The sequence below is a fragment of the Camellia sinensis genome, chromosome 1 (genome assembly GCF_055761805.1).
Source record: "Camellia sinensis isolate YWXY chromosome 1, ASM5576180v1, whole genome shotgun sequence".
In the NCBI taxonomy this organism is placed as follows: Eukaryota; Viridiplantae; Streptophyta; class Magnoliopsida; order Ericales; family Theaceae; genus Camellia; species Camellia sinensis.
In genome coordinates, this window is record NC_138961.1 from 207420647 (window position 1) to 207446812 (window position 26166).

Here is a 26166-nt window from a genome sequence, read left to right on the forward strand (position 1 = left end):
GTTCAACTTAGAGAAAATTTAGTCTAAACTAGATAATTTCTCTGGACCAACCCAATTTTCACTGAAGCAAAGCAGTAGTCCTTATTGTTGTCCAGAGAAATTTGAAATTTTCCCTGTGATATGCCCAAAGAAATTTGGAATTTTCTCTGTGATTTGTCCAGAGAAATTCTCTAGATCGATGTTGAGGGATCTTAGACATTATAAAAATATTGAGTGTCATTTATATTATAAAATCTTAATACCAGAAACCTTAAAAAAAATCCCCTTAATTGAGTGATAAAAGATTACGTATTTATTATGTTTTATGATTTTTATTTATTGAGAGTATTATATAAGTAATATAATATTGTGAGACTATCTAATAATTTCTTTACTTGTATACATGTCACTAATATCAATAAATGATGGGATAATATAGGGACTTCCATCGCATTGAATTTTGGATAAATTATCAATAAGTCTTAATAATTGGATTTAATTCCTATCAAGTCCTATTGAAAATAAGTCATATTAAAATTATTTTTAAAAATAATTTTTTGTAATAATTTTTTACATATGTCTCCAAAAATTAATAATTAGAGATTTTTTTTGTCATTTTTTTTTATAAATTGTCGTTAAAATTTACAATTAGTGACTTTTTCTATGATAAAATTTTCAAACTGTCATTGAAAATTGAAAATTAGTGACTTTGTTTATGACGATTTTTTTAAACTGTCGTTAAAAATTAATAATTAATAACGTTATTTAATAATATTTGATAAAAAATATTATTAATTATCATAAAATCTATTCGACAATAAGTATGTCTATTAAGACGTTTACATAAATCTTCCTAATTTTTTTACATAATTTGGAATATTCAAAACAAAAATAATGTGCCGTTAAATATGACTTTCTTTTACTTTTTGGAGGGTTTTACTACTAACCATCAATTGGCGAGAAGCAAAGTAGAAAACAAAACAAACACGTCCGTTAGATTTGAATTTGTATATATGCATCCCATTGCATTACTTTTCACCTAATTTGAACGCTTTACACAGTGTTTAGTTGGGAGATTTGTGAAAGTATTTAGAAAGGAAAAAAAAAAAAAAGATGTGTAAAATTAGGTGAAATGTAAATATTTACATTTCACCTACTTTTTTCATTTCCCTTTCAAAATCCCTCATCAAATCCTCTAACCAAATACAATATTAATGCTTCTTCGATCTTGAATTAGTAGTGATTTGTTTAGGAAAAGAAAATATAGGGAAAAGCTATAAAAAAAAATCATATATTTACTTTCCTCCTCTTTTTTTTTTTTTATTATCTTGAATTAGTGTAGTGATTTATTTTAATTATTTTGTTCTACTAAATTCAATTTCTATGGTTACATTAAAGATCTAATATTGGTTCTCGCTTTCACCTCAACTAGATGAAAAACGAGAAGCGGTACATAAATATAATTTTTATACAAATCTTATTCACAATAATGTGAATTATTATCTAAATTTATCATAAAACAAAAGGCTACATTATTATGTGTAAAAATTGAGTGATAATATGCATAAACAGATTTCTTATTAGGTTTTTTTTTTAACACTGGACACAAAGAGAATGAGATTTATATTAATATATATATATATATATATATATATATATGAAAACCTTAATCTTTATATCTAATGGTAAGAAAATCAAAAAAATAAAATAAAATAAATAATAACTTATAGCATTTTTCATAAATTTTTGTACATGGGATACGGTTTACCAAAAGAAGCTGTGTATCCACAAATGTTATTTTTCCATTTTTAGAAGTTTTAAGGTAAGACTCCTAACACCCCACGTGTCAGAAGGAATATACAAAATTTCTGATTCGCCGCTCCCCCGACTTTTCCACTGTTAAGGTTTCATTTTTATGTCATCCGATAAAATGTTCAAAACCAATATATCTTACCTGTTTTTGAGCCCTTTCCAGAATTAAAAGTTGTAACTTTTGGGCTAAAGTCAAAAAGTCACTATCCTATTTAAATTAAATCATCTGATTTAAGTCATATCACCTCTCTACCATATCACTTTAAACCCAATCCATATTTCATAAAAAGTCAAAAAGTACAATAATTTAGAACATCTCAAATAAACCCTTAATTTGTAACAAACAGTCCCCAAAGCTAAAGCCACTTTACCATTGTTTGAAATATGAGTTGCTTTTGATTATTTTAGTTTGGTACTAAAAGTTTCGTTTTGAATGATTTTTTTGAATTTTGTGGAAAAAAAAATGAAATAATTATAATTTGTATATGATATTTTATCTCATTAACTTTTTAATCTATTTTATCTTTTTCCGATTAAAATAATCAAAAAAATTAAAATAAAAATAAAAATAAAAATAAAAAAACATGCCAAACATAACCGTTGTTTACCTATAAAAAAAAGCTTTAGACCTTAAGCTGCAATAAATGCTTCACAGAAAGAACTCTCACTCTCACACCATCAAAACCCTAGAATCAGTTTCAGAGCTGAACTGTGTAAGCTTTTTCTTCTGAGTCTTCTTTCATTTTCAGTTAATGGGTTTTTATGATTCATCCAACAAGATCTAACTAATAAAACCCTCTATGTACATGCATATAAATATATATGATACAAACCCTAGAATCTAGAACAGTGAGGATGGGGAGAGGGAAGATTGTGATAAGGAGGATCGATAACACGACGAGCAGACAAGTGACTTTCACCAAGCGAAGGAACGGGCTTTTAAAGAAGGCGAAGGAGCTAGCGATTCTGTGCGATGCAGAAGTAGGTCTGATTATCTTCTCCAGCACCAGCAAGCTGTATGAATTCGCAAGCACCAGGTTTGACAACATGTTATCTGAATTATTTTTTTGTTGCCAATTAGAATCTTCTTACAAAATATTATGACAAGCACCAGGTAGCCCTTTCCTATATAGTCTTTTCTTACAACATTTCTTTTTGTGTGGATGGAGGTATATGCTTGCTGATATATGTTGTCTCTGACTGTCATGTTTACGTAAATCTGAATGATAGTGTGCTTGGAATCATGTTCAGAGAGCCTTTGCATCAGCTGCTAGATTAATTGCATTGCACCATTCACTTGCACCCTCGAATGATATACCTATTACTTAGGATGTGATGTCTACTTGGAGTAAACTCAGTCTCAACCAAGATTTGCATCTCTCAAATTTGGAGCTCAATCCACCAATCTATTATGGGACAAGAAGTAAAATAGTGGCATAAACCCACAAAAAAAAATTCTTATTGGTTTGAGTAGGCTTCTATTAAAGGAGCTCCGTAAGAAGAAAATTCATCCTTTAGGCCATGTTTGTTATCCCTCTTAGATGATGAGATTGGATTAAGAGTGAGGTAAGTCCTACCTAAATCTTATTTGGTTGTAACAACAATTATGGGACTAACAATCCTATGGAATTGTTAATTCCCCCAAAGAGTGGGATTAGTAATCTCACGGAGGAGGAGAGATTCACAATCCAATACAAACCCATGAGATTAGGAGTGAAAAGTGATAGAGAACGACCATCTGCAGATCGTAATCCAGCAGATCCAGTAGATCACAATGCAGTTCATAATCCAACAGATCACAATGGAGTGGTTTAGTATATGTTGTACTGTGTCACATGTGATTATATGCTCTAACAGAATTAGTTAGGGGTGGTTAGTCAGTTAGATTGCTAGCAATATATCTTGTATCTGATATGTATATATATCATTGTAAGTGAGCAGAGGAAATCAAGAAAGTATATTCAATATCAATAACTCTTCAAAAAGACTACCCTCATTTTGCAAAAATAATAATCTTTTGTACAATGAGGACTTTTAGGTAACTTTATAGATTTAGTCCTAATTAACTAATACCACCACACTAATATACAAATAAACCCATTTTATCTAATATCTATAATATAATATTACCACACTAATAATTTTCTCACTCAATCTCAACGTACTCATAATCCCATCTAACTTAATCTGCCAAAATATGAGACCTCAGTTAATTGTTTATGGATCTTACCATAGATGGATCTTACACCAGTGTAAGACTCCTTATATTTTTCTAGAGTCACCATAGATGGATCTTGGAGTATGTCAATTTTCAATCTTGTCCTTAGTAGCTTGTATTTCAAATTTCGTCTCCTATCATATTTGCAGAAGTTAGGGGTTGTTTGGAATGATCTAAATAAGTGCACTTTTTGACTTTTTATGAAATATGAGTTAGGTTTGGGTTGGGTTTGAAATGATGTGTTACAGAGGTGATGTGACTTAAATAATATGATGTGACTTAAATAGAATAGTGACTTTTTGACTTTTTGTCTTTTTTGAAATATGCCAAACTCGGCCTTAGTAGAGGGTAACTCTGTTTGATTCACTACGAAAAAATAGAATGAAATAATTATTCTAAGATAATGAAAAATGTAGCACAAATGAAATTATTATTTACTAATTGTAATTATATAGCGAGGTTAAAAAATGATTATTTCATTTAATTCTATTTCCTTTTAATAAATCAAACACTGAGTTTTGATAATATAAAATAAAATAAAAGATTTCTTGATCATCAGTTCTTTGATAAGTGGTTCCACCCCTGCAAATCAGAAAGGGCTACAAAGATAGCATCCTTTAGTCTCACTCTTACCTTAAATGTCAATAATTTAGTAGAAGCAATCCTATATTTTGATAATCATCTTTGAAAAAAATTCATGTCCTTAGGCAGTGTTTAGTTTATTAAAATGACGGGTAGTCCCCATTTAATTCAGTAAAAAAAAAAAAAAATGCACATTTCAAATAAAATCATAATTCATCAATTTAAGCGAATTGTCATTTTTATTGAAAAAATCAAAAAATAGTCATTGCCTAAAATTATTTCAATGAACCAAAAACTACTATAGTCATTATGAATATGTATGTGATATGCAAGTTGTTCACACTATGGTCTTGGATCTTTGCTTTTGATGCACACAGTGAAGGTGTTCTTGTCCTAGGGTTTCTAGTATAAAAAAATAAAAATAAATACAAAACTAATTGATAAAGAAGTTGGTTCCATGCTTTTATTGAATTCAATGTAGGATAAAGAAGTCAAGAAAGGTATATATAACCATTATCAGAGCATTCTATGAATTAAAGCTTACTAAATTTTGCATCATTATCTCCACAAATAAGCTAAAGACAAATCAAAGCACTGAAAATTACATTGATTAATGTTAGGATAACCAATTTTTTTGTATGAAATTTGCTTACTTAATGACGTGGTATCTTATATGTCATTCATGTATTGGTACAATACATGAGATGGGATCTTTTGCATCATACAATATTAAAAAAACTAACAAATATACCAATAAATATATGAGAGAATTTATACGTACTCCCGCCACTTAATATGAGATTCACCTTATATTGTTAATTAGTGTGTTTATTAATATGTTTATTAGTATTTCTAATATTATTAATATAGTAATAACATATCATTTAATAAATAAATTTAATCAATATAAAATTTTGGTTATCACAGCTAATCTATTAAACATCTTTCTGATCTTCCAATCAAATAATATCAAATCATTACTACCTTGATTCATTTCTTTAATTGGAGGAACTAGTTGTGGTGTCATCTTTTCTTATATTATCCATGTGGTACCATGAACGACAATCTATGCTGCTTTGTTCCATTTCAAAAACCTCTGTTGTTGAATATATTATATTATATCAATTCATGAGAATCAAGGTTAGTACAAGTGAACACTTGATTTTATACTTATATCTAGGGGCTTTGTGAAAGAAATTAGCAATCAAGACTTTCATTATTGCATACCACATCAATCCTATAGACTGACTAAAGATGATTTTTTTCTTTAAAACAAAAAAAAAAAAAAAAATTAAATGATTTTTTTTAATACTAAATTCAGTAAAAAAATTCAGTAAAAATGAAAATAAAGTCAATTTTTATCATCCAATCTAGACAGGCTTCAAAAGTATTTTAAAAAAAAAAAGTGTAGAATTTTTTTTAAAAAAAATTAATAATAAGAAGAATAGGTTAAAAAAATAAACCAACTTATAAACAAAGCCAAAGGACACCCAAATAAAAAATTTGGAGTTTAAATATAGATTTCAATATTGAATTTTTGAGTTTTATCATGATAAATTGAAGATAATAATGTATGTAAAAAAATTTACTTCAAATCCTTCATGCTATGTATTCTAGCTATACAAATCCTAAAAATATATATTTTCTTCAAAGCTCTACCCTATCTTCTTCCCCTTTAGTTTTTCAATTTATGTATAATGGCAACTCTCTTTTGCTTTCTAAAATTTAATTTCAAATCTCTTTTATTTGAAATCCATCGTTCTAGATGGAGCCCAAGTGTCTTCCTTCATGTGAAATCGACCTTTCTAGTTCATGAATTTAAGGAGAGATTTAAAAATTCACCAATTTCTTTTACATTCTTTTTCTAAATCCGTTCTCAAATCCTTAAACCAAACACAATGTCTTGATCAATGTCTATACCACTGTCTATGTTAGTGTCACTTGTAAGAGATATTTCTCAACAACAATGCTACATCCAATAAAATAACTACAAAAATTGCCCAAAAAATTAAAGTATATGAATTTGATTTACTTGTTTCTTTTTGTCAGATCTTCCGGTTTCTGCAAAGTAGGATCAGTTTCTAAAATCATATATGATAGAACAAAGTGTGTGTAGACATAAGAAAAAGACAAAGTGAACATAACATTGTGATTTCTGGGCATATGCAATGCTGAGTCATAACACAAGACAGAAATCAAATCACTTTGTATTCGAACAAATTCATCATGAAATACATACATTTGAATGAAACACCAGAAAATTGGAGATAAAGTAATCTAAAATAGTTATTCAGATACAGGGATTATTTTGTGGACTTTTTATCCCCCTTTTTTTCATGCTTCTTCAAAGCTTCTCCTACCTGCTTCTGCCTTCACAACGATGCAAATTCCCCGACACTTGCGCCGTCACTTCCCAGTGTTAAAGATGATAAATACAACAGCAACAAGAATCTAATCATTCTTCTGTTTACAATTGTCAGCATGAAATCAGTAATTGAGAGGTATAATAAATCCAATGAGGAACGTCAACTGCAAAATCAAGTATCAGAAGTCAAGGTACACTCCCTCGAACTACTCTAGCTCTGCAATTTCTCCAGAAGAATTAATGATGTGGATGGCATATTTTTGTTCTGTTTAGCCTTCAATGCAATAGTGCTGAGAATTTATTAAATATATGCATATGCATATTAATGAGATATACAATTTTGCATTACTATAGGAACACTACAAAAGTAGCTAAATAACATAACATTATATATGTAGTAAGCAGGGGTCTTTTAAGTTCCATCAAGCATTAAGACACATCTAAACTCTTATCTTTCAAATGTCATTGAGGCAGGTTTATAGAATATGATATGTAAGAACAATACTTGTTAAAAAGCAGGGGTCATTCTCGTCATATTTGTTTATAATTCAGATAATCATTTGTAGAAATATGGTGCGTAAGGGCAATACTTGTTAAATTTTGTTTCAATAAGCCGCGAGTAGAATTATGGACGCTAAATGATTGTACTTCCACGTTTTGTAGCACCCATACAGCATATGCACAGACATATTGGTCATCTAAAATCAAATCATGCACAAAGTTCTCCTACAACGTTTGCATATTCACTCTAGTGTTGTTTTGCTATCACCTTTGTTTCATGAACCCATATATCAATACTTACATATCACATGGTAGGTACAGTTCCAAAACTCCATCTAGGCATTGAAATGTGGCTGGAACACAAAAAGGGTATCAGTAGTAAGAAAAACTTTTAGTGATTAGAAATCACTTCATTTACTACAACAAGAAAAGAAATGGAATCGTACTATTCTAGAATCCTGCTCAGCTAAGAGAAAAAAACTATTTTTAACGGAATTATGTCAACAAAACGGTGCACTGACATGAAAACCTTTATGGGTGTTGATGCCTTCAACACTCTTGTTTGTGTGCTAATAATCTCTGAAAGGATATACCATTGTCCAAACATTTTGGATAGCTATCTTTGGACAATTATGGCTCCCACTTCTTGTCCTTTTCCTGCATCTTATTTTAAAATGCAAGTGGAAAGTGGCAAAGCTCATAGATTTCCTTGGCTAAGAAAGTACAAGAATGGCCACAAAAAGATAGGATGTTTGAGTTAGTTTAGACAAAAAATGTTTGTCACAATCCTGCAACATTTCATAATATCAGAAAAATTGTAATAACCACAACTGTGCTACAATTTTTAACACAAAATTCTTGAATGAACTAAGGAAATAAAATCATCTTAGGAATAACTCAAAACATAAAATTCAACAAAAATATCATATGCAACAATATTGCTCATTTTTCTGTATCTCAGAACAAAGTATGATTGTACAAGCAATCCAATTTCCCCTTAATATGTATAGCTACTGCACATGATTCTTCTAGGAATGAAACTTACATTGCAAAATAATTTCACCTAAAATCAAAATGTCAAGGGTTATATTTGCAAATATTTCTTCCAGTGAAAAGTTACCTTGTGATGTTATCTTGTTACCAAGGTAGTGTAATTTCCCACTGGAGTGACATTTGGAACCCTGGCATGTTGTTTAATTGAAAAAAAGAAAGAGAGAGAGAAGAGAAGAAGAAGTATACTAGTGAGAATTTCTAAAAGCAGATATTCATTTCAAGTTCAAAATTTTAGAAACTGCTCACAAGTTAATGGATCAAGTAAATTAGCCTTTTGGATACTAGATGCATGGAGTGATCTGTTTCTCATGTAGCAGAGGCATTTATTCTACGATTTAAAAAAGGCCTAGTAATGGTTCTGTAATGATGTTAATACCATGAAAGAGTTGAATTGTTTCTTCTTGCAGGTAGCAAGATATAAATAGACATGAATGCGTAAATTATTGACAATATGACAAGCATGTTTCGTGCATTACTTGCATACATGAGTCACGCGCACTCTTCAGCATGCACATCCTAATATGAACTCGTTCCCCATAAAGATTAACAAACGAAAATCATCACTTCAATTAGATATTTATAACAATGGGATGACCATTTTAGAAAAATGGGATGTCTTACTAGTGAACGAGCTCATTAACCTGCAATGTTTATAGAATTCATGAGTTGATTGAGAAAGGAGCGGTAAATTATAAAATGTAAAAATATGATAAGATTACATTAGGAAAAATAAGTAAAAGAAAGAAAATGCATGGTTACATAATTTGACATGTTCAACTCCAGTTGACTGAGAATTCACATTTTCCAGTCCTCACTCCTCAAATTCTTAAAATTTTGTGATATAGGTCCACAGTCCACTATAATGAGTTCAAAGAAAACAAATTACAAAATTTTGCTTATGGGTACAATGGAAATATTCACAAAACAATTTTGAAACCTAATAAAAGCCTAATGACTGTAGCCAATGCAACAAATGCTTTAGTAGCCTGGCCTATTTGTTGAGTAAGTGTCATGTTATATTTTCTTTTTTCAGCAAGTGTCATGTTACATCCATGACTTAGATTTTCAAACACTCTGATTCGGTTTAGTCATGATGCTCTGAAGTCTCTCACACTCTACTGTATACACTTTAATTTGTGCCACCATACTTGCTAGTTTTGGCAAAGGGAGGCAGAAATCTTGAGGCAACAATTACACAACTTGCAAGAAAATTATCGGTAAAATTCCTTCTCCTTTAGCTTGGATATACTTGATTTTAAATGAAAAGGTAATTGACCTGGTAAATAGCATAGCACTTGATACCATACAATAGTTGGTAAAATAGTATGCTTCATAAATTATTTAAAATATATGTAATGTAGGGATGATTATTCACAGAAAAATAAGAGTTGTTCCATATGTTATATAGCTTGTGCTACTAAGGATTGTATTATGTCCTCCATAACACTCTTTAAAACAGTTATGGGTTCAGAGAATAGAAGCTAGAGCCAGATGCTCCAGTTTTCTTTATTCTTCTCCTCCTTACACGTCAATAGTATGCTTAATAAATTATTTAAAATATATGTAATGTATGGATGATTATCACAAAAAAATAAGAGCCGTACCATATGTTACATAGGTTGTGCTACTAAGGATTATATTATGTCCTCAATAACACTCTTTAAAATAGTTGTGGTTTTAGAGAATAGAAGCTAGAGCCAGATGCTCCAGTTTTCTTTATTCTTCTCCTCCTTCCCATTCTTCTCTTCTTTTTCTTTCTTTCCCTTCTCCTTTTAATTCTTACTCTTATTGGTCACATATTTTGGACATCACAATTTTTCTACTACAGAAGCATTATGTCATTTTTGTTTTTGGCATTAAAAAGGATTTCAAAATGTTATGTTGCCCCTCTTGCTGATTTCCTTTCCCTTCTCTTTTGTTCTAGTCTACATTCTTCAGTTTCATCCAGTTTCCTTTTATACTTTCCCGTTATCCAATTACAAAATTTATTTATTTATTTATTTAATTGTGTGTGTCTGTAGTTCTCTCACAATTTTGGCCACCCTTTTTGCATGTTTCATCATCATTTCTAGCCTTCTCTTGTAAGAATATATTTCCATGATTTTGACCTGCACATTGACTTCTTCATGGCACTTTTGTTTATGCTTTTATGTTGAGATAAGTCTTTTAGTACATTTCTCGCTTGCTTTAACATTTACAAGATATTTCAGTTTCTTTTTTGATAGTATATATCCTTTGTTCTTGTAATTGTTGCCCCCTAAACTGGAAATCAATGGCATGATTAACAATCAATAAGATTCTCCAATAAAGGATAAAAAACCTAGAGGATCCCTAGATTTCACTAGACAAATAATGAAAATTGCTTCCCTTATCTCTTCAAGACATGTAAGACTGATCATATATTGAATTATAACTAAGGTCTGATAGCGAAAAGAAGATTGTAATTTTGATGAGACAGGCAATTGATGGGAGAAGAGCTTTATGGTTTGAGTGTCCACGACCTACAAAAGCTAGAGAACCAACTGGAAATGAGTTTGCGAGGTGTCCGCATGCAAAAGGTGATACCCTTACTCTTCATGCAATGCTTAAGACTTAAGAGTAGAACTTGTGTGGCCTTCTATGCAGAAGGTCCATCATACTTAACATGAATTTTCTATTTACATTAGATGTTTTTTTCTTAACTTCAACAGGACCAGGTTCTAATGGACGAGATACAGGAGCTAAGCCAAAAGGTCTCTCCAAATGATGGATATTAATCAAACTTTTTGTCAAGAATAATTTCAGTTTTCTAAAATAAGCTTTGTTGGATTCATTACAGGAGAACTTTATGCATCAAGAAAATGTCGAACTTTATAAGAAGGCAAACCTAATTCGTCAAGAAAACATGGAATTGTGTAAAAAGGTATCTGGTTAGACTAAAAACAATCTTCTAGCATCCCTGAATATACTCAAATACTACAATGCTTGCACGCATAATATGTGAAATTAGTTCCCTGACTAGGGACAAAACTTCTTGCCTCAGATTTATGGAACAAGGGATGTGACTGCAGCAAATGGAAGCACGCAAAATCCACATGGTTTCAGCATTGGAGAGGACTCATATGTGCCCATCAATCTCCAGCTAAGCCAGCCTGAGCAACAAAGTCATGAGATGCCAGCAAGGGAAACAAGATCGCAGTAAACTCTCTTCACACCCTTGAAAAGTAATTCAATAATACCAAGTGTTCTGTGCAGTCTTTGATCCCAATGATATTTATCAACTGCTTCAAATTGCAATTGCATTAGAATTGCACACCACCCAAGGCCATCTTAATATATGTATAGTAAGAAATTGAGTAGTTTATCAATGGAATATGTTTCACAAGATTGCAGTATGCACACAAACCCACACCCAACTGATAAGGTAACCCATAACCGATATTGCCTCAGCATACTCGAGTTCTCACTTGAGGATTGAAAGAGAGAAGGGAAAAAAAAAAAACTATTAATTACCATGAATATTTTTCCTTAATTTCATCATTCAATTAAAAAGTATCATAATACTCCCCTTGCTCCTAGGTGAACATGCGTGGTTGTGAATAAAGTCGCCAAGATCCAACCATTGTCAGGTTAAATTTTGGCATCATCTCAGGAAGAGTGAGCCCATTGAGTTAGCATTTGGCATCATCTCAGGAAGAGTGAGCACATGTTCTTTGAAGAAGTGTCTAAGATTTGCATACAACCGATATGTATTTCTGTACCAAACTTGAACTAATAAGAACAATTATAAAGGTAGCCATAATTTACTGATGCTACCCACATAAATTGCATGAAGTATGTTGCAAATAATAGCTGAGAGCAGCCACTTTGCAAATATAATGCAAGGACCAACACCATATATTGTCTCCCTTTTCTTATGTAGCAGATAACAACTGAGCAACATTTTATTGAAATCTATAGTCATGCAGGAGTGAATAAAGAGAAAATGTTCCTATCACAGATGAGTAGCATGCAAAATCATCATTGGCATAGGAGTTGAGAAAAAGAAATACCTTTTATGTTCGCTTCAAGAACAGTCAAAGTAAAAGCATAACTGGAATGAAAGTTTAGACTTCAAATTTTAATAATCTTAAGAGCTCGTTTGGCATTGGCTTTTTCAGCCAACTTTTTTGTGTTGAGACATTTTTAGCTTGGCTTTTTTAGCCTCGTTTGGTTTTTGTTTTGGGACTTTTTTGACTTTTGTGAAAGAAAAAGCGTAATGATTATGGGTAAAAAGTAGTATTTTGTCTAATTGGCTTTTATAGTCAATTTTGTCTTTTTGTGATTATTTAGTCCCAAAATCTTAGCCAAACGAAGTTTCACTGAATGCATTGGTACATGGATAGGCATATAGCACCAACCATTATCAGAGTATTTTAAGGAAAATCAACCTACATACCTTGTTTTCCCCAACCAAAAAACATATATTATCTTCCTGAAAGGGTAGGAACTGAATTATTATCAGTTAATTTTTTCTCCTGGTTATAGGTAAACGCATTCGTATTCAACACAATTTTGCAAAGGTCAAACCCACTACACCCCCCAAATGACTAGTCCAAATATTATCAGTTAGTTTACACGGCCCTTCTTTTTCACTTTCATGTCAGCATCTTGCAAGGAGCCTTTCATATTTTATTTTATATGCAGAGAGAAGGTAGCGCAAAAACAAAGTCACAGACACAACCATCTCTCATGTAATGTTCCTGTCAAATGAATACGAAGCAATAAAATTCTCATTCTTTAGTATAACACCACAAATCCACCAAAAGAAAAGGAAATAACCAAGAATTATACCCAAAGTTCCTTCAGGTTTCTAATTATTTTTCCCCCGTAAACCAGTTCAAAATCATATATTTCTCCCAAAAAATTAACACAAATATAAAAGGTTTATATATAGAGAACATTTCCCAAAAATCAATTACAAATGCCGTCAATTCACTATACTTTTCCATCCAAAATAAGCCATGCAGGAAATATTTTATCCACAAATATCATAGTCCTTAAAAAAGGGAAAGTACCGAGCAAACAAAAGACCACCGAATTAATGCCATGACTCATAATCACATTCCGGGAACAATATAAAGAAAGTCTTTTGTGAACAAGTATAATGCAAAGTATAAATTTGCCTGCAAAACATAAGGGAACATAAAATAATTGACTTGAAAATGACAGAAACTAGTAACATAGAGGATTTTGTCGACATATGGCAGTACATGCAACGGCCACAGATAAAAAGCAAATTAAAATGGAAAACAAATACATAAAGAGGAAAAACTGTTGAAATGGTCATACTTTTCAAAACACAAACCACAATATATCATAACTTTTCCCATCAAAACGGTTCATAACATTTCTCACCACAAATAGTTTGTAAACATAAGTAGTTTTTAAACATATTGTGCATAACAAAACACAAGTAATTTGCTTATTCGTAACTTTTACACAAAGTGGCAAAACTAACCCGCACAAAGTAAGTGACATAACATGTCTTACACCATAGATTTAACCCCAAAATCTCGTAATTCAAGCTTTTACCAATTGAACACTCACATTTACGAATTGAACTTAATTTTAGAAGTGAGTTTCTTAATCTTGATAATTACATTGATGTGTAGAATCTGATCAGTTCATGTTGTTAGGCCCAAATTAAAGAGAACGTATTGAAGATAATTCAAAGAATTCAATATAGAACATTAACAAACACACAAATTAATGTCAAGGATAAACAGATTGAGAGCTATGATGTTGATGATAAGTAGGACATCATGGACTTTGGATTCTCACCTGGTAAGAAAGAGAGAGAGACAGAGAGAGACAGAGAGAGAGGGCAATGGGAGCGTGACTCCGCTGGCGGATACAAAACGGAGAGAGGGAGGCAGAGGGAAAGTTCGGGTAAACGTAGGATTTTTTTTTTTTTTTTTTCATGAAAATATTTTAGACCCTAAAAAAAATTTCTAATTTTTAAGTACAATAGGAGTTGCACACACCAAAGTTTGATGGATCGTTACACACATTAAAAATAAATACTAAATTATACTAATTTTTTTTAGAAAAATGACAAGTCTAGGTATCAATTCACAGGGACAAATGTGAAATTAGACTAATTCAATCGCTAAATTCTTAAATTAATTTTGATTAAAAAGATTGAGAGATTTTATGACTAAATAGGAATTAAATAAAATTGATAAATTAAATTGACAATTAAAATTAGGATCTGAGATATTAATTTTGGGAAAAAAATTCTAGGACAAAGAATTTACCACTAACTACATAAATGAGATTTAACATCGGCCATCAATTGCAATCCGGTTTAAAATACCCAATATGTTGTCGCATTCAACGTACAAGCACGAATCATTCCGAATAGCACGAGGTATTTGCTCTAAATTATGGTAGCAACACGACTCGTTTCTCGTAGCATGACTCGTCTCGTACTTTGTATACAAACACACAAAAAATTAATGTATGGAAATCATTAAACAATCACAGAGAGTAAAATACTTGAAGAGATGAAAGGAACAATTATTAAAAACTTCTAAATCATCCATACATTGATTCAAACCGATTTACAATCAAAGTTTATGAAAAATCCTATTATATGGTTAGAGTATCATCAAAACCTTAGAAAAGAAGACTAGTCATTTCATGTAGGAGTGGAAAGAGGTAGAAGAGATGGAAGACCCCATGAAAGTTGGATTGAAAGCTTGAGAATCCTTTCCTCCAAACCCTAACCTCTCTCTCATTGGAAAAAAAATCAAAACCCTAATCTAACCTCTTTCTTGCATTTTTATACCTCTGTTGTCTTTCAAACAAGTTCAAAACATCGGACCTGTTTTTCGAGGTACGACTGCACATGCGTGAAAAGTCAACGCACGTGCGAGAATCTCTTTTCTCTCCAAATTCTATGTTTTTGTCCGTTTTATGCTCTGACTATGTACAACCTGATTGATATTAAACAGACATAAAATATATAGTTTGACAAGCACGTAAAATTAAAAGATCCTAATTAACAGCCTCAATATTATACAATTCGGCCTTAATTAGGAGTTAATTTTTTATTTGTCGCATACTCAAATACATTTCACAATTTTTTTTTAACACATCTTTAAATATACAAGATTTTTAAGTCATTTCCACTTAATTGAGGATCTCATTACATTTAAGAATTGTAAAATAATTATCAAAATTTATCACTATTTTAAATTTAGAAACGATCATTACAAACTCTTGAATAATTAAGAATGGTCACGGATAAAGTTTGAGACGGGTTTATAGAAATTCGTCCCCATCCCCTATTATATCGGGGGCGGGACAAATCGGGAATGACAGCAACGGAGGCAAGAGGCGAATAATATAGTATATTATGAATAATAATTTATACTTAATGAAAATTATATTACATAAAATAGAAAATAAATGAATAAAATTAATATTAAGTATAATATTTTAATGTTTTAATTTTATTATAATAAAAATAAATAAATTATATATTACATACATATAAATATATTTTAATAAATATAATCAGAGTGTGGTCCGGATGGAAGGAGGCATGGAAAGCAAAACTCACCCCATCCCATTTCTTAATCAGGGTGATGGGAAATCCATGTGGGTTAGGACAGGGGATGCTAGTGTAGAGCGGGATGGGGAAAAATGGTCATCCTATTGATAATGTAATAAAAATCTTTCATTACAACTTTAAAATTGAGAAAATCACAATCCATTTTCTGTATTCTTGTAAAAGATGATGGGTGGTATACCTTTGATTAAGAATTAAATTTTAAAAAAAAATTATAATACAGTAATATTAAAATGTTATAAATATGTGCTTTGTAATCCATTAATTTTTTTTTTTAAGATTAAAATTTTAACTTTGTCAATTTATAATAAAATAGACCCAATGTTTATGCTGCTTAAATTGATTACTGGTAAGGTACTTTTGAAACTTTAAAAAATAAAACAGAATTAAAAAAATTAGGTCTAAAATACAATAACATGCATATTTTATGCATCAAAATATAACAAATTATATAATTTGAAGACCATGTGTATTTGACTATTTTAATTTTGTTAAAATTTCATATAAAATTTTGAAAATACCTCGATTTCTATTCATCTATTTAAATAGCGTGAACGTTAAGACCATTTAAATTTATATTTCGTAATTTGAGTGGTTAAATTAACAAAAATAGAATTTGATAAAGTACATATTCGAAGCACCGTTCGTGTAATTGGTCCTAAAAATTATTTTAACAAACACTTCATTTGAAACAGGTGTTGGTAGTTTTGTTCTGTTTTTTTCTTTTTTTTCTTTTTTTTTTTTTTTTGTGGTCCCATGGGTTTAAGCTAGAGAAAATGATAACAAACTAGGATCAGTTTAGTTGGCCACTATACTTTCCTTTAGGCTTAGTTTCAAGAAGGTTACAGGTTCAACTCCCCTTAGGGGGATTAAATTAAGGGAGTGTAAGCACTTTGGTGCCCAAAGGGTAGGGAGATTTTCTCTCATAGGTGCTAATCTAACAACTAACATTTGCAGATAAAAAAAATAAAAAATTTAAAAAAGCTAGAGAAAGTTATAAAATAGTCATAATTTTAAAATACTTCAGAAATATTTTTCATATTTGTTTATATATTTATATACCTTATTATGTATATATCAAATTTGATGACAACTCATTAGATTATTAATAACGTTCTCCATATTTAAAATAAAAGTTACAGTTTTGCAAATGTATTCTGTTTGTATAACATTAATTAATTTAAGAAGAAACATAGATAAGCCATGTTTGTTTATTGATTTTGGACAGGGAGATTGGATCGGTATTTTTTAAGCTCAGACATCGTTTGTTAATTATAGAATATTTTAGAAAGTTAGTAAAAAGTTAATTTTTTAGTTTTTTTAGTTTATTTTGTCTTTTTGTGAGTAACAAATGTGAAGTGATGTGATTTAAAATAGATAAAAAGCTAAAAGTTGGGTAAAAAACTACTTCCCAAAAGCTGTCTATATATTTTAGTTAAAAAGTTACTATAAATTGTCATATCATTTTTTCTATTTTTTTATATATCTTTTTATAAAAAAATTACTAAAATAATATATCCCAAATGATGTCTCACTCAAAATAATGTTTAATTTTCTAGAAGCAACATGGAACTAATCTCCAAAGGGATAGCCTGACATTACAAGAGAAAACAAAGTTGTTTTTTATATATTAAGGATTGGTTTGGAATGTGGGTTGAATTTTTTAATTTTTTGATTTTTAGTCTAGGGTTAAAAAACTTTATTTGTAATGAATTTTTTTATTTTTTTAACTTTTGTGAGAGAAAAAATAAAATAATTATAGTTTGAATATAATATTTTGTCTTATTTAACTAAAAAATATATTTTATCTTTTTGTGATTATTTTAGTCCCAATCTATCTCAACCCATTATGGCAAACGAGTGCGAATAAAAATTGTTACCTAATTTTAAAATTTTGATCTCGATCAATTAATAATTTTATGTTAGTGTGCAAAGAAATACAATGTCTTTTGCATTTCTGGCCTAATATTCACCATCATAATAATCATATTCAACATAATCTGACATCCCCATGTGATGAATGTTCTGATCCAGCATAGAGAATGTTGGCAGATCAAAAACATCTTTGAAATAGTTCTTCAAATACTAAATACATCCAAAATGTTTTTTTTTTTTTAAAAAAAAGGAAAAAAACAGATCAAAACTTACGCATTCATAAAAACAAAAAGAGAGATAGTATCACTTATTTACATGCCAAGTATATCCGAATTCTGCAAAATTCACCTGGGGACAATGGTTGTACAATTCCTCCTTGTGAAACCCCTCATCGAAATTCAGCGAGTAGCTAACCGCATCGTATTGAAACGTCGTCGTTGTCGTTGCGGTCGGAGGTTTGGATGGACACATGCTTTTTTTACTCTCTCTCACCAACCTCGTCATCAACTTTTGCCATTTTAGTCGGCTTCTGTTGCTGTTGTTGTTGTTTCCAGTAGGAAGATGATCATCTATGCGGGAATATTCTTCGTGACACACGACGGCGACATGCAACTGGAAATGTACGATGACCGCCGGTGGCCGGTCAGATCAGTAGTACTACTATTCATATATGAAAAAGAAGATGGAATAGGTATGTGCTACCAAATTCACAAATGGGGTTGGTTTGATGCAAAAGCCTTTTTTGAAAGAGTTTTCTCAACCATAATAATACAACAATGATACATCCTATTAATTTGGGAGTATTAATGGGCCATTAATGAAGTGAAAATTTAAAAAAAAAAAAAAAACTTAAGGTCAAAACATCACATCAATCAATAGAACCCACTCTCTAGAGCTCTTTTAGTACTCCCAATTTAGAACTCCCAGACATTTTTCATAATAATATGACTTTTGAGAAGGTGTGTTGTTCACTCTTTGTAGGAAATTATTTGACTAGTGATGTTGTGGGTGAGTCCTTCATTTTTTGTCACTATCATTGAGAGGGTAATTTTGGTGAAAATGAGGCCGAGCTATGAGATGGACTTTATGGCCCAAAGTACGAAGGACTGGGTAAAAAGGCCGAAAAGTTACTCCGGCCCAAGAGAGATAAAGTTACTCCGGCCCAAGAATTGTAAAGTTACTTCGGTCCGGAAGCAACTTGAAGTTAGACCGGTCTTGGAGTTATATCGGTCGCGAATCTTTAGTTTGGTCTAAACCGTACCGTGAGTTGCACATGAGGAGCCGAAATAAGGAGTAGAAGGAAGAATTAGTTCGGCTCATTCTATGGCTATGCTTAGTCGTGTTTACTTCGGTCGTATTGAAGTTCGCCCATGGTAAAAACCATCTCACTTGGTTTAAGCAGTGAGGGGTGTTAAAGGATAAGCATTATCCTATAGGAGTATGAATCCTAAGAGGACTCTGCATGGAGGAATAAAAGTCTTACCAGGATTGTGCCATTCGAAACCTATAAAAGCTCACAAACATCACCTTTGGGGAGGTAACACAACTTTGCTTTCTGAATACACAAAACTTTTGTCTATTTGTCAAGCTTACTGACTTAGGCATCGGAGAGGTTTCCGGCACACACCCGCCGGCTAGCTCACGTTTGTGTTTTCAGGTGATAAAACGACGACGTACGGAGGAGCACAAATTTGATTAACATGATTATACGAGAAGGTTTATTTCTTTCCCGTACAATCATTATGCAAAGAATAATTATATTATAGAATTCTGCCCAAAAATATTATTGTGTAGTTGAGATCATGAATCTCACATTATATTAATTAAGTCTCAATCAAACTTTTTTATTTTTAATTTTTAATTTTTAATTTTTGTTATTGTTGTGTGAAATTATATATTAATGTGTACTATTTGAAAATTATTTTTTTATTATTATTGTGTTAAAGCATATCCATTATCATGCTAATATGAAAATGTAGTATTTAGTTCAGTGAAATAAAGATAAAATTGAATGATCATGAAAGTGGAATTAAATGTTCATTTCATCATGTTGAATTTACTAAAAAATTGATTAAAAAAGAAAATCACATTTATTTTTGAAAAAATAAATAGTCTATTTTAAAAATACTTCTGTCGTCTAATTTTTTTTAAAAATAAACACAATAAAATGAAAAATGTTACGATTATCAGATGCAATTGACTTAATTTTTTTTATGAATGATATATACAGAAGACCTTACAAAATAAAAGATTTGAATCATCAAAATAAAATTCATAATGAATCTTATAAATCTAAATATAACGATTGAGATCAAATTTAAACTTAGAAATCAAGTCCATTGCATGGGTTTTTGATGATAATGAGAAATATGCATTGGGAGTGAAACTTGTAGGTTAAAAAGATTATTGAGGTTCTGTGTAACAACCCTCATACTGTTTACTGATTAGGGACTGATTGATTACCGATAATCACCGATTACTGCTAAACGGAACTGATGATGACTGATAACTGACTGATAATTGAACTGAGTAAAGTACTGAACTGACTGATTGAAATTGGAAACTGAATTGACTGAGTATATGTTAGTTAATTGCATTCTATCTGTTTGATTGTCTGATTATCTGTTCATGTTGATATGTTTAAACTGCTAATTGAAGGCCTTATCGGCGGCCGAATTAGAAACCGATTGATGTTCCGTGACCCTCATAATTAATGTGATTTTATGGTATAATTATCTGAAAATTGATTAGGTATGATTAAATTAGATTAAATAAGCTAATTGAAGAGTTGGACTTAATTACCGTTCCGCCACCTAGTGGCCACCACATCACACCTCTTGAGCCTTTTACACTCCACGTATGTGATCAAACCAAACATTCTTCTCCTCTTCTTGCCTCAACCGACCTTAGAGAGAGAGAGAGACTTGAGGAGTTGGTTTTCATCTTGAATTGCTTGGAATTGTTTGAGAATTGAAGTGTGATTGCTACTTTAAGCTCCTAGACCTTGAATACAAGACTAAGGTAGGACATTCATCTTCTTGTTGCTGTTCTTGAGTTCATTCTTGCACAATTCATGCTTTAATTGTAGAGTTAAGCCATGTTTTGGTGCATACATGTTGGATTGAAGCTCATCTCTTGCATGCATGTTAGTATTATTGCATTTTGAGGTTGATTACATGGACATTGGTACATGCATGCTCATATTGTTGTTATAGACCATGTTTTCATCTGGTTTTGGAAAGAAATGAGCTCATTTGAGCAAGCTTTGGAGCTTCAATTTGGTTTAAAACTCATTCATGCATGTTTGAATGTTGTTCTTGAAAATGGGTTTGAATATGGTTTTAATTGACTCACCTTTGGGGCTTGAATTCATAAATTGAGCTTTGAATCTTGTTATACATTGAATTTAGTGGTGTTTTCCAGAATTTGGGCCCAAGAGGTCGAGTTTGGAGTGGTAGAATGCTTGGTTTGAGCTTGGGAGGCAGATCTGGAAATTCCAGATTTGGCTTCCTCGCTCGAGCGAAGGATTCCCCGCTCGAGCGAGCACCTTTGTCCAGGGCTCCGCTCGAGCGACCATCGCGCGTAAAATCTCAGCATCCAGTACTTTTACTGTTTTGCAGACCGCTCGAGCGAAGGATTCCTCGCTCGAGCGAAGCCTTTGATTTTGGACTTACGCTCGAGCGGAGAAAGTCTCGCTCGAGCGAAGCCCCTATTTTCAGCAAAGTTTGCAAAATGTTTTCTAAGTGTATTTTTGCATCCTCATCCCATCCTAGGCATTCTTAGGCCTAGTTTAAGACATTTAGATGAGGATATCGTTGTAGAACACACCAAGGCAAATTAGGGATTAAGTTATGATATTTCCCAACTGTGTAGCTTAGTGTGTTCAATCTGTTAACTGTGTAGGGTTGGCAACTGGGGAGACACGCTCTAGCCTACTGTAGCCCAAACTCTGTGAGTAACGATTGTGTAAAGATATGTTCACAAATGATTATTTTCTGAACAACTGAACTGTATTGTTTTCTGAACGGATTACTGTTAACTGAGTGAATGTATGTCCTTTATTTCTGAACTGTACTGTGGCATCCTTAGCACCTACTGTTTACTGTTACTGTTACTGTTACAGAGATCTCTGTCGGTTCCCTCGTGGAACCATTACTGTTTACTGACTGATGGCCATCATTACTGTTCGGTCTTTCAAGACCTACTGTTACTGTTATGCTAATGGATGTACCACATATGACTGTTTACTGTACTGAACGACTGAAATACTGATTGAATTGAACTGTTTTCATTACTGTAAGGACATTCATTCTAAACCCCTTTACGCTTTATGTTATTCACTGGGCTTTAGCTCACTGCTCATATATATATGTAGGTGTACAGGAACCAGACCGCAGCTAGAGGCGTCAGGGTAACTCCAGTTTTGTCAAGCCAGCCTTTGTGCCTCACTGCGAGGTTCCGAGTTGCCATGCTATGGCTTGGGGGTGTTTTGTTTGTTTTCCCCCTTCTGTACTGTTTTACTGTTCTGTATAGACCGAGTGTTACTGTACTGTTATCAAGGGATTAGGTCCCTGTACTGTGTGACTGTAAATTTTGTACAGACGGAATGTTTTCTGTACTGTTATGTAGGGTTGAGTCCCTAGTTTGAATGGATGTAAGTATTGTACATACTGTTCTGTACTGTTTATGTATGAATGCATGGAAAATCTTTTGCATACAGACTGTCACAGCTCATTGGACATTGTTTAATTACTGTATTGGCTTCCGCCAGGCCCTGTACTCTGTTTTACTGTATTACTGTTAAGCAGGCCTTCGGTAATCTCGGATTACTGGCCGGTTACGGTGCTAAACCCATAGGGCCGGGTTTGGGTCGTGACATTCTGACAAATAAAAAATATATATTATTGAGGGACAAAAAGGAAAATTTCAAATAAAAAGGAGAGGAAAAATGTTTGAGGGCCCGAAATGTGAGGCTCGAATGCGGCTCGAACCTTAAAACGACGTCGTTTTAAGGTTCAATTTTTTTTTTCTTTTCTTCTTTTTCTTCATCTTCATCTTCTTTCTTTTCTTCTTCTTTTTCGTTTTGAACCTGAGAAGCAGAGGCGAGAGAGAGAAATAGAGGGGAGAGGCGGGAGCTCGTCGTCGCTCGTCGGCCGATCGTCACAGCTCATCGGTCGTCGGTCGTCTGCCAATCGTCGGTCGTCTGCCGATCGTCGCCTCTGCCTCCGCCCGCTTCCGCCTCTGCCTCTGCTTCCGCCCGCCTCCACCTCCGCCTCCCTCCGCCTCCGCCTCCAGCCCTATTTTTAGGGCCCCCTCTAGTTCTGCTTCTCCTTCTCTTCTTCCTCCTTGTCTTCTTCTTCTTCTTCCTCCTTCTTCTCAAATTTGAGCCAAATTTGGCTCGAAACCCTTTCGGGCTCTGTAACAGAGCTCAAAGGAGAGTCTATATAAAGCATGTGATATTGATAGAACCAATCAGTGTGTCTGGTTTGAGTTTTTTGAATTAAATTTTTTGAAAAATGAGTTTTTTAGTTTTCATGTTTTTTGTTTTTAGTGAATATTTTTAAAATTTTAAACATTTTTTTTTACTTTTTTAGATGCACCTTACTTAGATGTATCTAAAAAGTAAAAAATTTGTGAAAAAATATTTTTAAAAATTAATAAATACATAAAAATATAAAAGATGTACTGAATTCTCTTTTTTTTTTTTTTTGTATTTTTGATATTTAGTGAATTTTTGAAAGGTTTTTTCAATTTTTTTTTACTTTTTAGATATATATATGTTAGGTATGTCTAAAAATTAAAAAAATCCAGTAAAAATAAAAAAATACGAAAAATAAGAAAATAAAATTTTTTGAAAAGTATTTTTTAAAAATGATAACCAAGCATGCTGAATCCTTTTGACAGCCTAACCCACCAAAACTTGTGTGGGGACATTTTTTGTTTGAGTTTGGGAGATGAGTTTTAGAGATAAAAAGTACGAAAAGTTGTTTGGTTTGGTTTTTTTCAAAAGATGTTTTGAAAAATTATTATAAAAGAGAGTTTTGGAAAAAGTGATTGATTTGATGTATATGAAAGAGAGATTTGTTTGAAAAACTTGTAAACCAAACAAGTTTTGGGAAATTTTTTTGAAAAAATTTGTTTGATTTGATTACTTTTGAAAACTTATTTGTAGAGAATTTTTTCTAAAATTTTTTGAGAAATATAAACCAAACAAGGCCTTGGTTGTTGTCCAAGTGTATGATTGGATTAAGGTACACTGCACATAGAAAGAGGTTTCAGCCCCCTGCCCCTCTCTATCTCTCTTTGTTGTCTGTGTTGTAGATTTCTTTGGATTCCTTTACTTTGGATTGCTAGCTACAGGTATATTAACCGCATATAGGTGGTATTTGTTTGGATTTTTTTGAGCTAATTTATGGTTTTTGATTTTTGAAAAGTTATTTTGGATTGTTTGGTTAAACTTATTTCAAACGGTTTCTGATTCTGACAACTTATTTTAAGTTAAAAAAGCTGATTCTGAGAAGCTGTTTACCCCTTACTTCTGATTATCAACTTCTGCTGTGGACATGTTAATTTACGGTTATACTCTTAATTTTTTTTATTTTTTATTTTTTTAAAAATAGAAAAAGACTCAAATGGACTATAGAATATTATTATTATTTTTTATGAGAAATATAAACAAGTAGTGAATAATAAAAAATAAAAATTAATTGAAAAAGCTACTTCACAGCTTATTTGAAAAACACTACTCAGCAACTTAAATCTATAATTCAACCGCTACACCAAACAGATTAACAGCTTCTGATTAAAGTCATAATCTATAATCTGTTAAGCTATAATCTATAATCTATTTTAACAGCTATACCAAACGGGGCCATAATCGACATATAGTGGTCAGGTTTAGTCGAGTTATAGCAAAGTGATTATAGATTGTAATTTAGATTTATTTTGGGAAGATGATAAAAAGTAATTTTTTGACTCTTAACCAAATTTTTGACTTTTTTAAACAAATGATTTGGGAAGTTGGTAAAAGTGACTTTTGATTTTTTTGATTAATATTTGTTTATGATATTAAATCATAATAAAATGACCAAACTACCCCTATTTAGTTTAAAATATTTACAACTTCACCTATGTAACACATTTTGACCTATGGGGGATAGAATTATAATTTTACCATTGGCTAAAAACTAACTTTTCAAATGAAAAAAAATTCAAAAAAGCCAACTTTTAGCTTTTGCTACAAAGCAAAAAAAGTGGCTAAAAGCCAACTTCCCAAAACAAGCCTTAATAGATTATAACTTACAGTTGTGAACATAAGCTGGTAACCTGTTTGGCGCAATTGTGAGATTATGGATTTCAGCAGTAGAGTAATATTTGGTTAATAAGTTGTAAAATAACTTTTGCTGTATAATTGTCATTTTTACCCTGATAAGATATAAAATTTGTGATTTTATTTATAATACATTTTTTTCTTTTTTCTTTTTTTTTTCACTTTATTTTATTTTATTTTTCACCTTATTTTCTTTTCTTTTTAAATTTTTTTTTCTTCTCTTCTTTCTTTGTTAATTTTGTTTAATTTATTAATTCATTAAAATTAATGTTCATGTTCTAATTTATATTTATGTTGTGATTTCATTACATATTATTTTTTATATATACATTTTAATTATGTATATATGTATTTATTTTCTTTATTATTATCATTATTATTATTAATTGTGATTTTATTATAAAAATTATCAATTTACTCATCAATTATTAAAATTAGTATCAATTATTATTATTATTATTATTATTATTATTATTAATTTGTTCATCAATTATTAAAATTAGTATCAATTTGTCCATCAATTATTATTATTATTATTATTCATATTAATTATTTTAGTGATATTTCATTTTTTCATTTTTAGTAATTCATTTTTCATTTGACAAATCCTTTCATTTTTTTCAACTTATATCATTTTTTTAGTGATATTTCATTTTTTCATTATAAATTAATTAGTGTCAATTAATTGATTAAGTAGCATCAATTAATACTAAAATTATTAATTAGTATCAATGCTTAATTAATGGCTTAAATGGCTAAATTATTATTGTTGGCTAAAATGGCTAAATTATCATTTCATTAAGATTAATTAGTGTTACAAAAATTATCATTTTATTAATAATATCAATTAGTAT

General features: G+C 31.3%; 1 protein-coding gene and 1 long non-coding RNA gene across 3 annotated transcripts; one reads left to right on the forward strand and one right to left on the reverse strand.

Annotated features, from left to right (window-relative positions):
* The first annotated feature begins 2390 nt into the window (after window positions 1–2390).
* On the forward strand, window positions 2391–11874 carry LOC114277167 (MADS-box transcription factor 23). The gene is made up of 7 exons (XM_028219027.2): window positions 2391–2828; window positions 7072–7147; window positions 9666–9727; window positions 10969–11068; window positions 11201–11242; window positions 11329–11412; window positions 11533–11874. The coding sequence occupies exons 1-7, from the start codon at window positions 2614–2616 to the stop codon at window positions 11689–11691; spliced, it is 738 nt and encodes a 245-aa protein (XP_028074828.1). The 5' UTR covers window positions 2391–2613; the 3' UTR covers window positions 11692–11874.
* On the reverse strand, window positions 6717–14550 carry LOC114277168 (uncharacterized). Of its 2 annotated transcripts, none has more exons than XR_014343684.1 (2): window positions 14313–14550; window positions 6717–12244 (listed from the first exon to the last, which is right to left on the reverse strand). It is a non-coding gene; the product is annotated as an uncharacterized LOC114277168 (long non-coding RNA). The 2 variants fall into 2 exon arrangements; XR_014343679.1 differs by having other exon boundaries at window positions 6717–13231.
* Window positions 14551–26166: the final 11616 nt, after the last annotated feature.

Excerpts from the sequence above, each read along its gene's own strand:
- LOC114277167 (XM_028219027.2), top strand. The coding sequence starts at position 2,614 with ATGATACAAACCCTAGAATCTAGAACAGTGAGGATGGGGAGAGGGAAG. Across the intron at positions 9,728-10,968 it reads AACTTGCAAGAAAATTATCG|GCAATTGATGGGAGAAGAGC; the intron begins GTAAAATTCCTT and ends TTGATGAGACAG. Across the intron at positions 11,069-11,200 it reads GAGGTGTCCGCATGCAAAAG|GACCAGGTTCTAATGGACGA; the intron begins GTGATACCCTTA and ends TAACTTCAACAG.